We start from the raw sequence: 14463 nt of genomic DNA on the forward strand, positions 1-14463 counted from the left end.
TACCTGTGTCAGGTACTATGTTAAGTATTTCACACCTATTTCACTTCATTAAATTAAAGTGACCATATAATTTATTATATGTGATTATGTAGAGTGTACTTGCGTAATTATGTGTTTTTAGTGACACAGTATTGTAGCAATAAAATTAATCATAAACTCCACTGTGGCAATAGCAACATGTTTAAAACAGGTTTCATTAGAATGTCAGGTTCATCCTGTCTAATGACCTCGAGCTAAGCAGGTAAAGCCTTAAGCGAAAGACTTTTCACCAAGCTTTATGTAAGTAGGAAAAATCAAATTTTTACCTGGGCCCAGTTGCTTATGTTTTAATGTAAATCTTGGAATGAGATCTAGGAGCGTATATGTCAGTGGTGGCGAACTTATGGCATGCATGCCAGAGCTGGCTGTTTGTGTCATTGAAAGCTCTAAAAGGTTTGCCATCACTGTTATATGTACTTATTTCAGTAAGAGTTGAAGAAAAATGTAAATAGTTTTGAAGGGTGTAGATTGCTGGGTCAGCTAATATTATCTTATTAACATTCCATTATTGTTCTTCCTTTGGTATAGTGCCACATGTATCTAAATGTACATTCATTTTCTGATTTCTTTCATGATTCACTGTAGCTTGTAAATAATTCTTACATAGAACAGTTCATACACTGGATTTCAGTATTAAAAAAGTGGAGGTAAAGTGTTCTTTTCACATTTACTTTCAGTAAGTTAATATTTCTCTAACAGTTTTTAGTGTGCTAGATATTGTTCTAAGAATATTACAGGTATTATTTTATTTGATCTTTAGTAATAATCCCGCGAGGCAGGCACTGTTAGTAACTCCATCTTAAAAGTGAGGAAACACTGCAGAGAATATCTTCCCCCTGCTCACAGAACACATAAGTCAGGACTTGAAAAATTATCACTGCCAATCCAATTCAGCAAACATTTGAATAACTACATTGGACATGGTGTTGTCCTTGAGACAAAGGAAAGTAACACATGGTGACTATTTTCAAAAGTTTTTATTTTAGTGAGTATTAATTTATACACTGTGTTAGTTGTGTAATGCCGAATAACAGTCACCCCCAAATTTAGCTACTTAGAATGAGCAACATTTCTCACAGTTTCTGATGTTCAGGATGCAGGTTGTGGCTCAGCCCCATTGCTTCAGTCCAGCTCTGAGCTAGGGCTGCCTGCATCTTCTGCATGCTGGCCTGGGACATAGAGAGGGACAGAGACAGACCAAAAAGTAAGAGAACTGCACTAAGGCAAACACTTCGGTGGATACCACTGGGGGTCTACTGGATGCTGGCTGTTAACAGCAGTAGTTAAGGGGTAGGTATGGGAGAAAGGTAGGAGGCCTGTGAAGGGAAAATTAGAACATAGAGGACAAGGGAATGCAGTATCTGTACGAGAAACAGAGGTGACTAGAAAACAATTCTTGATACGTAGAATTATATAAAATAGCTAAATAGTAGTGTCTAGCATTTTTAAGGCTCAATCTTGAAATTTCTTTTTACTTATTTATTTTTTGGTAATACTGCAATTTGAACCTAGGGCCTTAACACTGAGCTACATCCCCATTCCTTTTATTTTTTATTGTTTTTATTTCGAGACAAGGTCTCAAGTCGCCAGGTTGCCTAGGCTGGGCTCAAACTTGTGATCCTCCTGGCTCAGTCACCCAAAATGTTGGGGTTACAGGTATTCACCACTACACCTGGCTGCCATTTTTATTTTTATTTTGAGATGGTCTCACTAAGCTGCCCAGGCTGGCCTTGAACTTTCGATCCTCCTGTAATGTCCTGGTAGCTGGCCTTACAGTTGTAAACCACCACACCTCTCTTTCCTTCTCTGTGATACGTCTAATGCCAGTAATTGTACTGATGTTAAGGAAAGCTGATTTGGAAATTTAATGGAGGTAAATGTTTGGAGATTTTATTTGGAGTTTTGGAAACAACCTACATATTAGCATATCAGTTTGTTTCTTTAATCTTTAAGGTTAAGTAACTTTCTTTTTTAGGAATTTCTTCAGACTCTTAATTGGCCTATTTATAGGGTAGTGTTGAGAACTAAGAAAATCTGTGTTCTTGATATTTGAATTGAAACATCTGAACTCTATATCTAAAGAGCCCTTCCAGTTTTGGATTCCTTATCTGAAGAGCACTTCCAGTTTTGGATTCTATATCTAAAGATCCCTTTCAGTGTCATGTAATTGCTTCTTCAGGATTACTGTCAGAATAATATTTAAGGTATTTGTTATCTGACCTTGCTTTGTATTACTTACTAAGTTTTTCCGCTTGTGCTGTATTTCTTGATCTGCCATTCATTTATTTGGTTCTGTATTTAGATTTAATTTTAGGAAGGTGTTGTATTGAGAGTTTCATTATAAGTTGTGCTTGTTGATGTATGTATAATGTATGTATGCTCAGTGTTCTCTATAAATGTTCTTTGGGCACGTTACATGAGATTGAAAATATTTTACCTGTTGTTGAGATATTTTAGGTCAGTGTCTGATTCCAACAGTGTTGCTACTGACTCAACTGCTTTTTTCTAATAACATATCATTTTAGTAGCTTGACCACAAGTAAGTAATAATATTAAAAGTATTGTATAATTGCTATGTTACAACTTTATAATGGATTCATAGTTTTATATTTAATCCTTATACTTTTTTAACTGAGTAGTCAGTTATATGGAAGAACAAATTAAGTGGCATCTTTTAGGAGCATTGTGCTATGGCTTTTGTAGAAAGCAGTGTTTTAGCTATTTTAAATAACCTTAACATGATATCTTTAAAGCAAATGATACAGTGATTGTTTTAAATTATAAACTTGTTTTCCTAAGAATTCGCTTTTAGGATTCAATAATGGCTATTATAATTTGTAATCTGAAATTATATAATTAGCAAGCAGAAGGGTAATTTAAGTGGGTAATAAACAATATTGCTGTAAGTTTTAAGAGGCAGTATGTTAGAGCAGCTCTTGAAGATGTCAGTTGATTTTAAAAACTAGTGTTTTTGCTCTCAAGAAATAAAAGCTGACAACTATTAAATATCTACAGGAGCCTTTAACTTATGTGTTAGTGTGTCAAATGAACAAAAACAGGAGTTTAAGTGATTAAAAAATAAAAGTACTTATTTTATCTTCATTTATATAACCTTTGTTGCTCATTTCTTTATGTAGAGTTAAGGTTGTGTCTGGTATCATACTGCTATCTGAAGCTTTCTTTAACATGTTTTGTAGCATAGTTCTGCTGGCAGTTGATTCTTCCAGCTTTTTCTTTCTGAAAAAAGGCCTTCATTTTGCCTTCAGTTTTCAAAACTACTTCTGCTGGGTATATTTCTGGCTGTGTAGTATTTTTCCTTTCAGTATTTTTTTTCACAAATGCCAATTTATCATCTTCCCATTTGATACTTTCAGATGGGAGGTTTCCTGTACCTACTGTTTATTCCTCTCTATGCATTGTGTCATTTTTCCTCCTGAATGCCCTCAGTATTTCCCTGTATCTTTGGTTTTCAGTCATTTAACTGTGATGCGTCTGGGTATGTGTTATGTCTGTGTGGTTTATATGTCTTATTATTGGTTTGGGTTTTTTTGTTTGGGTCTTTTTTGGGGGGTTTGGTTTGGGGAGGAGAATATCTTGCTTTGAATTCTTTGAGAGTCTTTGAGAGTTTTATGCCTTTTATTGTGTTTTGAAAAATTTTAGCCACTGTCTTTTCAAGTATCTTTTTCTTCCCAGTCTCTGTCTCCTTTTTCTGGAATTCCAATTACATGTATGTTAAACCATTTGAAATCGTTCCATATCTCTTGAGGTCTCTCCTCCTTTTTCCCGTTTTTTTCCTATTTCAATTTTAATAATTTTTATTGATCTGTCTTTAATTCCAGTGATTTTTTTTGCTCAACTGTGTGAAGTCTGCCCATTAAAGGCATTTTTCATTTCAGATACAAGTTTTTAAAAATAATTTTGTAATTGTAGCACTTCCTTTTGATTCTTATAGTTTCCATCATTCTGTTGAAATTTCCCATCTGTTCACATGTCCACCCTTTCCATTAGCACCATTAACATATTAATGATAGTTATTTTATTTATTTTTTTGGTACCGGGGATCGAACTCGGGTCCTTGCGGTTGCACAGCAGGCGATGAAACCGCTGAGCCAAATCCCTGGCCCAATGATAGTTATTTTCAAGTCCTTGTGTGGTGGTTCCACAAACTGGGCCATATGTGAGTTATGTTCTGTTGTTTGCTTTATCTTTTAAGAGTGGTTTACTCTTCCTGTTTTTAAGTGCACCCCATATTTTTTTGTTTTGTTTGGATGCAGGATGTAGTATGTAGAGTAGTAGAGATGAGGTACCCATCAGCTGTTCCTGGAAATGGGCTGCTTCTGTTAGACCAAGACAGGAGCTGAACTGAGTTAGTCTACTCAGGAGCTAAACTGAGTTTGGGTTTTGCTGTTGCTTGTAGCTGTTCGGCACATCCCATGTTTCATATTCTCTAGCCGTGGCTGTTGTTGCCTTGTGCTTAGGATAGGAGCCGAGTGCTGCAGGGTAGAACTCCGTCCCCAGCCCTAGCCTGTCTGTGTGCTGTCCACGGAAGGGCCTCTCCCTCTGCACGCCTGCGCTTTCCCCTTGTGCTGGGTTGCTGGCTCCTGGTGCTTGGTGCTAGACTTTTGTTGGGGACTGTCCTGCTCCTGATTTCAGTCGCAGATGTGGTCTGTGTGGTGCGGCCACCAGGCTGGGACCTTGTCAGCCTCCTGCCTTTTGAACCATGGTGGCCACACTTCCCCTGGTGTCTGTGATTGGTCAGGGGCAGCAGTAACAGACCTCTTCCTGGAACAGGATCCTGGGTCCTGGGTGGTTTTCTGCTTCTCCTCTAATGATAGATTTTTTTCCTTCTATCCTTCCCTAAACTGGAGCTGTAGGGGATTTTTGCTCTTTCCTGAGCATGACAAGAGTTTCTGCCTTCCCTCAGTGGCTGAAGGTATTTGATTTGTGTAAGAGAAGGGTTTATAGAAAGAGGGAAGGAGTCCTGCATTCCCCTGGCAAGCAGTGGTCACCTGTTGTCTGCGTGCATCCCTGGAAGTGGCTTGCTCCAGCCCCCACTGACACTCACTGTTTGTGGGGCGCACTCCGAGAAGTTCCTCATTTTCTTAGTTATCTAAGGCTGAGGTGACCTGCAGTTGGTCTTTAACAATCTGTGAAATGGTAGCTGATTTCTTCTTACACACTTGTATGATACGCACCTCCAGCTCCTGAGCTTTGCCACAGGTGACACAGGGTGTATATCCCCTCTACTTAGGGCACCTGTCCCTCTTTGGAATTTGGGTAACTTTGTTGTCTTGGAGCCTCCCCTGGTGCTGGGCAAAGGAAAGCTTATAATTCTATAATTTAAGTCTTACCCCTTGTTAGGGTGGGAGTTATATTCTTTTTAGCTTCTGTATCTTTTTTTTTATTAAAATGTAAATTTAAGATCTAAACTTTTAGTAATCTTAAATTTTTAAATTTGACAAATGATACATTTAGAAATAATTTCAGATAGTACAAACTTGAGGTTTACCCACTTTGAAAACATGGTCAGTGATATAAATGTGTAGGAAGTATCCATGGTTTGCTCCTTGGTGTTTTTCTGCTTGTATTTTCTTTATTGTATCTCATTAACGTTTAGAGAGTATTGGATATGGACCAAACCTACTTCTCCGTGCTTGTAAATCTTATGTCATTGTCCTCTCTCCAGCTGTCTGCATCAGGTATCTGGGAGGCCACATGTGGCTTCTGCTTTGCTCCCATCGTTCACACTGTGCAGCAGTCCTTTTTTTAACTTTTTTTAAAATTTTGGTACTGGGGGTTGAACTCAGGACCTTGCCCTTGCCAGGCAGGCATGGTGCCACTGAGCTTCATCCCCAGCTGCAGCAGTCCTAAGGATTTCTCAAAATACTCAGTGCCTAAGTCTACACCTTAATTTCTTTTTGCTTTTTTTTTTTTCGTACCAGGGATCGAACTCAGGACCTCGCACTTGCGAGGCAGGCAGCAGAACCACCGAGCTAAATCTCTGGCCCCTTAATTTCTCTTTGAACTCTTGACATAATCTTACAATCACTCTTCCCATCTAGTTCCACTTTCCTGTATCTATCAAAGAAATGTTTTAAAAAGGTAAATGTTAATTGTATAGCTTTCTTGTTTAAAATGTTTTATTTGGATGTGCATGCCTATAACCCCAGCACTCTGGGAGGCTGAGGCAAGAAGGTGGCACATTTGAGCCCAGCCTGGGTAATTTAGGGACTTTTGGAGCAACATGTCTCCAAAAAGAGGGGAGAGTGTTGGAATATAGCCCAGTGTGCATACCCTAAGTTCAGTCCCTACTATATCCATCCATCTGTCTATCCATCCATGTCTTCTCTTGGCTTTTCATTACCTTCCCCTTTTTCATAAAGTCCACATTCTTTAGAGTCTGTGACATTCTCCATCCCCACCTTTTCTGGTGCCAATGTACCTGTATAATCCATACCCTCCTCTTTGCATAATTTTTGGCTTTGGCCGAATCACAGAATTTTGCAGTCATATTTGAACACATTGTCTTAGAGCAGCGGTTTCTCATTCTTGACACATTGTCTTAGAGCAGTGGTTTCTCATTCTCACTCTGAGAATCACACGGTAAACTAAAAAATTCTAATGCCCAATCTCTGATTACCAATTAAATCAGAACTCTGGGAGTGGAATCAAGTCATCACCATTTTTTTGTCCATTCCAAGTGACTGACTCCTACACATAGCCAAGGGTTAGAGTGCCGCACTCCCCTTCAACATGCTTATTAGCATGTAGTTAATTCCTGTTTGTTTTTTAAAATTCAGTGTGGCAGTGACTCCTCTCAGATCTTTCTTGACAGCCATCCCTCTACCTGAAGTCTGTGTGTCACATAGCATGCATGGCATGCTCAAAACAGCCTGAGGCCATTGAAGTGTCCTTAGCTAAACAGCCAGATGTTAATCTTGATAAAACATAACAGTACCATGACTGTAATTTTTGGTGGTAGTGGGGATCCCAGCCCACAGATGTATTATTTAAGTCATGTAGACAAAAAGTCACTCAACTTTTTATAAAGAAAATATTCCATTTTTAGTAATAGAATTTTACTTTTACTAAATGGTAAAAATAAAAATAATATTTTCAGAGCTGGGAGTGTAGAGCACATACTTAGCATGTGTGAGGCCCTGGGTTCAACTCCCATCCTCCAAAAATAAAAAGAAAGTGTTAGCCAATAGTGAATACAGAAATATTTTTGGCTTCGTGGGCCATATCTCTGTGACAGCTACTCAGCTCTGCCATTGTAGCATGAACATAGTCCTACGCAAAAGCATGTCTTTGTTTTAGTAAATGTTATGGATTCTGAAATTTGAACTTTGTGCAAGTTCTTGTCATGACATACTGTTATTTTTTTGTTTGATTTTTTTTAACCTTTCCTAATGTAAAAATCATTCTTAGTTCACAGACTGTTGAAAGGGAAGTCGTGGCCTAGATATGGCTCACAAGCCTTCCTTTGCAGTGTATCATCTCCCAGAGAGCCTGATAAAATACATGGGTTGTATCCTCAAATTCAGAGGGCTCTGCTGTGAGAAACATCATACACATGAGAGAAACACAACATAGCCCCATAGCTTGGATTTTGTAGAATGAAAAAAAAGCATAGCATCATGTAATTTAAACACAGATTATTTAAAAATATAATATAGACTATTTATATAAAGAAGGTAGAAAGCTATGAACATCTCTAAAATTTAGTCTTTTATAGGTATGGTATTTTCATGTTAAGGCACAGAGTATGTTGAACATAATAAGTTTTCAGCATAGCTTGTTAGTAACATTATTATAAAAGTTGGATGCTCTTATTTTTGAAGATTAAAAATATATTTAGTATTTGTCTGATGAGATGTTTTGTTTTTATGAGATTGGGATATTTCAGGAAATACCTCTTATGTAACTTTAGCCTAGAATAATGATTTCCATCTGTACTGCACATTATGACTATTTGAAGAATTTGATATATATATATATATATATATATATATATATATATATATATAGTTGTCTAGGTCTCTCCTCCATAGACTGTTTTAGTGATTTCGTAGGTAATTGTCAGGAGCAGCCATTGGCATAGCAGAGCATTTTAATTTTTAAAAACAGTATATGTGCAGTAAAAAATTTAAAAACTATTTCAGACTGATTGTTAAACAGTGAAGAAGGTATAAAATAATATCACCCATCTCCTCCCTTATCTGTAAAGGTAGCCATTGTTGTCTACTACTTGTTTATGACAAGTAAAACCAAATAATATCTGGGGTTTTTTTTGCTTGTTTTAACTCAGTATTTTCTAGACATTTAGAGAAATTCATTTCTTATAACTATATTTGTTCAGAGATTAAAAACAAAAGCACAGAAGATAATTGGTGAGTGACTTTGTAACCAGGGCTGATGAGCACTGTAGATTAGGAACAGAGCTCTTTCTAGTATTGTTTGGAGGCTGGAACAAAGCATAACTCTCCTATTATCTCACCGAAAAGCAAATGAACACACTGTGACAACCCAGGCAAAATTGTCTTAAGGTGGAAATTACAGACATCCTTGCAAGGGAAAACTACCAAGAACGCTTTGTGAGGCGTGCCCAGTAAGAAGGCATATCCTTCCCTGTGCATTAAAGTGATTGTATACAAGCGGTGCTTTACAGTAAAGTGTCTGTTCCTTTGTGTATTTCAGTTTTTAAATGTTTGTTTTATTTAGCACTAGCAGAGTTATCCTCTGGTTTCCTTTACTGTTGCCAAACTTCCAGACGCTTGGACTAGTGGGGTATGGACAGAAAGAGAAAATTGTGGGCTTTTGGTGTTCACTTTAGCTGTGCAGTCTAGGTAGTTGGGTCAAAGTCTTCAAATTCTGCCGTTGATTCAAGAACTACCATTTTTGTCTCAAGCTAAGCAAATATTGCTGAACTGCATCCCATATGCTTGGTGGTCCAAGTCATTACTTGCAAATCAAAAAATCCTATTTTAGCCACAGAATCAAGTATCATCTTGTCTGTGCTCTGGAAAGGGAAGATTTGGGTATTGTAGATAATACCTATCAACCAGCTATTGGTTATTCGGACATTGGTGGCGGTTATGGCCAAATTTTGCTGCCTATTTTGGAATGAGAAGGTTAGTGTGATTCTAGCATTCTCTCTGATTTTTAGGCTGTATTTAATAACATTCGGCATCTCTTTGGTTTCCAACATGCTAAGGTTAACCATAGTGATCCCAGCTTCCATTTCCTGACACCTCTTGTTATGCATACCCAAACATAAAGTTCTTAGGAAAAAATGTAATGCAAAGCAAAGTGCCAGACCATGAGACAAGATCCTCTTTGATATGTGGGTTTAATATTTGGCTGAATTTATGAGGCAGAAGTAATGCTTTCAATTTCGTTTTACTGCATGTATCAGAAAAAGCTTCCTGTTAAAACTAATACGATGTTTTAGCAGATTTTAATATCACCCAGGGACTAGTTGTTCAGTTGAACCCATCATAAGATACAGTGTTCAGTGGGTCCCCCAGATTAAGTAAGACAAGCTATGTTACTCCTCCCCCTGCCCTCTTAGTAGCCTGTTCTCCTGGAGCTCCTGGATACTTGTTCTTCCTCTGCATGGTCCTGCAGTTCTCTTCCTCTGAACCAGCCTAGATTTCATGTGATTGCCAGGGTGAGTGGACCCTCAGACCGACATGCTTACCCAGAGAGGCCACGACCTTGGGAGCCCCTGCTTGCGTAAGGCTACATTGATCCAGCAGGTCATTCAGAACAATGGTAGTAAATGAAGCGTAGCATACCAAAATATTCTCAGCAGAGTTCAGTTTTTTCCGTGATAAATAGTACGGTATGCTTTTTAAAAAATGAGCAAGAAGCATGAAAGTAACCTTGAGTTTGGGGTCATTTGTTCAGGCTCAGTCTGCTTGAGAGATAATTTAGACTGGTCATCACTTAAGATTCCATTTTAGTTGTATGATTTTTTTCAATCTTGGATCTTTATAAAATATTAAACTTAAAAAATATACTTTTCCTTGTTATTAGGTATGTTTATTATTGAGGTTCAGAAGAGCACATTCAATAGGCAAACAATTACTTTTTACCATGTTAGATAATGCCTTGTTCTTAGTGTTAATTACAGTTAAGAAATTATTCCTTTAACTGTATTACAAGAACACCAAACAAAAGGCCTTGTGTGGAGGTAGATCTTTTAAGCTTTCCTAAGCAGGCCTGGGATACAAGGCAAATCCTTGACTTCTCTTACAGAAGAGTACCAGGCTAAGAGTCTTTCCTTGCCTCAGAAAAAGAGTTGGAAAGAGCTCCATGAAGAAAATTCCTCCTCTCCCCCTTTATATTAGTGCATCCTTATATTCTTACTTCAATAGGCTCACTTTGGGAGAGTGTATCTTTTAATATACAAATATCTTCTGAGCAAGTTAAGCTTTCTAATTTTTAATGCATTTATTATAAATTGAAGCTATTTGGAAGTGACAGTCTGATGGGAAAGCAGTATTTCTCTGAAAGCTGAAAGAGCAAACTCTAAAAGGCAAGCTTTATCTGTTTTCTTTAATCACTAGTGTCTAAATCTTACACCGTCAGGAAGTCTGCATGGTATTTTAACACATGTAAGATAAATAGATCAGATGTCTCTCCTTTGAAATGACTTCAAATTATTTGAGTTCATTCTGTATGCTAGATGATATGAATTATGGCAAGGTAAAGCTGGTTTTCTATACCCCCCCTTTTAAAATTTATTTTTATTTTTTGGTACTGGGGATCAAACTCAGGACCTTGCGCTTATGAGGCAGGTGGCAGAACCACTGAGCTAAATCCCCAGCCCCTTTCCCCCTTTTTAAAAATTAAACTTTTTATTTTGTATATGTGCTGCCGAAGCAAGCACAAAACTTTTTATTTTGAAGTAATTGTAGCATTCACATTCAGCAGTTAAGGAATAATACATAGGGAGCCTGTATACTATTTATCCAGTTTACCCAGTGGGAGTTCCTTGAAAAGCTAAGGTAAACATCATAACTAGGATACTGACATTGATACAATGTACCATCCTTATTCAGACTTCAGCAGACTTCACTGGTATATTGGTACTCACTTGTTTGCATCTTTAGTTCTGAACAGTTTTATCACTTGTCTGTGTACAGTCCACCACAGCCTCACTGCACAGCAGTCCCATTGCCATGAAGATCTCTTCTGTTGCCTTTTAGAACAACAACTCTCTTTAATTTTTTTTTTTTGGTACTGTGGATCAAACTCAGAACCTTGCGCTTTCGTGGCAGGTGGAGGAACCACTGAGCTAAATCCTCAGCCCACCTCTCTTTAATTTTTAAGACAGTTTTTGTTGTTAACTTTCTGTCATTTATGGTCTTGACTTAATTGTTTTAAATTTATATTCATTTAAATTATTTTAAATACTTAAATAGTGGTTTAAAAGCCCAAATATGATGAAAGCCATGCAGTGTTTCCTCTACCCTTATACAGAATAATTCAGTGACCAGACATGTGTTTTTCCACACCAGGCAATTCTCTGGAACACCAGCTCGATTGCTGGATTCAGTCATCAGATTCCACAAGTTTGGGGTGCAGTCCCACAGGGCTACCTCTTCTTCAGATGCCAGTCTAGTCTGAATCCCTGTAAATTGAGATTCCTGTGCCCTTCCCCATGGGGTTTGAAATTTGCTCTAATGTCTCTCCGGAGACCACTCATTAATTCTTACCTGTTTATTATAAAGGACACAACTCAGGAACCTGCAGGTGAAAGACATGCATGGGACAAGCAACAATGGGTATGGGAATCGAGATGCCATGTGTCCTGGGCACATCACCCTCCTCATGCCCGGTGTGTGCTGAGTGACCCAGAGCACATCAGACTTAGTAGTTCATGAGGGCTCAGCCTCCAGCCCCGTCTTCCTTTCTAGAGGTTGGTGTAGGCTGACAGCTCCAGCCCTGCACTCACTGGGTCTTTTTGGTGACCAGTCCCCTGCTGAGGCTGTGGAGGAGTCCGAACCTGTCACTTCATTAGCATAAACTCTACAATCAGAAGAGACTCATTGTAAATGAGGAAAACACCTCTGACAGGAAAGTATAAAGGCCTTCTGTGCTGGGTGGGAACCAGGGACAAAGATGAATATATTTCTATAACACAACATAGAAGTTAGCATTTTAAGTGTGTAGTTTGATAAATGTTGTGTATATTTTCATTGTTTTGCAACATCTCCAATTCCTTTAAAGCCTACACAACTGAAACTCTGTCCCATTTAGACCCAACAGCTCCTTGTTCTCACCTCCGCAGCCCCTGGAAGCCAATTCTATTTTCTGTTTCCACGAATTTGACTGCTTGGGACCTCATATAAGCAGAATCGTACTATTAGGTCTTTTGTGACTGGTGTATTTCACTGATCATAATGTCCTCAAGGTTTCTTCATGTTGTAACGTGTGACAGGATTTCCTTCCCTTTTGAAACTGAGTAACTTTCCACTGTATATATGTGCAATGCTTTGTTTATCCATGTGTCTGCTGATGGACACTTGGGTTGCTTCTGCCCCTTAGCTATTGTCAATAATGCTGCTATGGGCATGGCTATGCCAGCATCTCTCGGGGGCTCATTTTGGGGGTATATAACCAGAAGTGAAGAAAGTGCTGGGTCATATGGTAATTCTGTTTTTATTTTTTAAGGTATTGTCATACTGTTTTTCTTAGCTGCACCATTTTAAGTTTTAAATTCCCACAAACATTATATATTCATACCTTAATGATGTTTGGGTAAATTTATTTTAATTCATTTTTGTGCTCTTTAATGACTATCTTTCTGACTTTTACACTAGACAGAGTGACTTGTTAGCACACATAGCAGATAGGATTATAGAATGCATTGTAGAGTGTTTGTATACCAGGAATGATTCTCAAGGGGACAGCTACGCATTTTTGGAGTCAGTTCTTTCAGTTATAAGTTACAGAAACCTTACCTAAACTTGTTTAAATAAAAGGAGAGGTTTTTATTGTAAGTAAACTGGGATGCTGTGTTGTATCTAAGGAGAGTAATGTAAGAGCCCTTAGAAATCACTGGAATAAGGGATTTGGCTGTCACTAGACTGTGGTGGATCTGTTTTTCCTTTTCGTCCTGCTTTGTGGCTTTCATACTATGATGAAGAGATGGCTTCTGCTTCAGCTACCCAAAGGCTAAGGAGACTCGGTCCCAATCCAGAATTCTCAGGGGAAGAGAATGATTGACCCAGCATGGAGTAATTGCTGGGCTATTGTACAGTCACAAGTAGGGCCAGGAAGAGGGAGGCTCTGTAGGATTGTATCTGTGGGAAATCTGGGGATTGACTGGGAGACAGGAGGGTACCTGAGGAAACAGAGTGAATGCTGGAGAGAGACATTGAAAGTAGTGCTTGTCCATTGTTTGTGAACTGAAACATCTGTGAACAGTTGATTGAGAATACACTGAACAAAAGAATGTAGTTGGAGAAGTTCTGGGGAAGCACTATTAGGATGACCAGCGGCAAAAGAAACCAAAACACCTATGTATGTATGGTAGGCTGAGGCCACAAGGAGAATTAGCTGAAAATCTTAGTCATAACAGATAAAAACATCGACTGATCTCTGAAATGAATTAGGCACGGTTTTTAAAAACATATTAACACTGCTCGTTAGTGTAAAAAAAGTAAGTTTATATTAAATGGAAATGAATTAACTTTTATAATTAGTTCCAAGAGGTTTGCAGGTGTATGGGGTTTAGGAGATGATGGATGGAGACAGCCATACAATGGGGACACGAAGACGAAATTACAGTGTGACCTTAGCCTTCTGATATTGTGGAGAGCATCATCAGCACTAGTGATGATGCTGATGACCGCTGTGATCACGTAGTACCCCTGCCTGTCAGTACTGTGCTGGGCATGCAGGTGCGGTCTCTCACCTACTCTTCCCCTAATCACGAATTTTCCCAGGTGGATCCCAGTGGACTGATTAACACTTTGCTTTCCCTTTCAGAGATGTGGTACTGGATCTTTCTCTGGGCTCTCTTCTCCTCCCTGTTTGTCCATGGTGCTGCAGGAGTGTTGATGTTTGTGATGCTGCAGAGGCACAGGCACGGAAGAGTGATCTCGGTCATTGCGGTCAGCGTCGGCTTTCTGGCCTCTGTAACCGGAGCAATGATTACTAGTGAGTTGACTTGATTTCGCTAAAGGACTGTTTTTTATGCACTGTTCTATCTTCTTATAAATATAACATTAGTGGAATCTTTCATGTGGAATATTCAGCATGTTACAACTGTCACCTGCATGGTAAAGATGATGATTTACTCATTGAACAGATATTTGTCCCTATGCAAGGTTTTGTGGGAAATAGAAAAATCTGGAAATTCAGTGGGAAAATTTATCCGATAGTGAATGTACTTTCTGCTTTTAAAGT

The 14463-nt window shown here is 38.5% G+C and overlaps 1 protein-coding gene across 2 annotated transcripts in view; it reads left to right on the forward strand.

The window, feature by feature from the left end:
- The window catches only part of Tmem170b (transmembrane protein 170B), a 37873-nt gene that overhangs the window by 6930 nt on the left and 16480 nt on the right, over positions 1-14463 (forward strand). For both annotated transcript variants that reach the window (XM_087181774.1, XM_004847693.3), the window contains exon 2: positions 14044-14214. In XM_087181774.1, the coding sequence (XP_087037900.1) occupies positions 14044-14214 (171 nt within the window). The remainder of the gene's footprint in view (positions 1-14043; positions 14215-14463) is intronic.

The sequence above is a fragment of the Heterocephalus glaber genome, unplaced genomic scaffold (assembly GCF_053883595.1).
Source record: "Heterocephalus glaber isolate CG9 unplaced genomic scaffold, H.glaber_assembly_v1.0 deba00001472, whole genome shotgun sequence".
NCBI classification, from domain to species: domain Eukaryota; kingdom Metazoa; phylum Chordata; class Mammalia; order Rodentia; family Bathyergidae; genus Heterocephalus; species Heterocephalus glaber.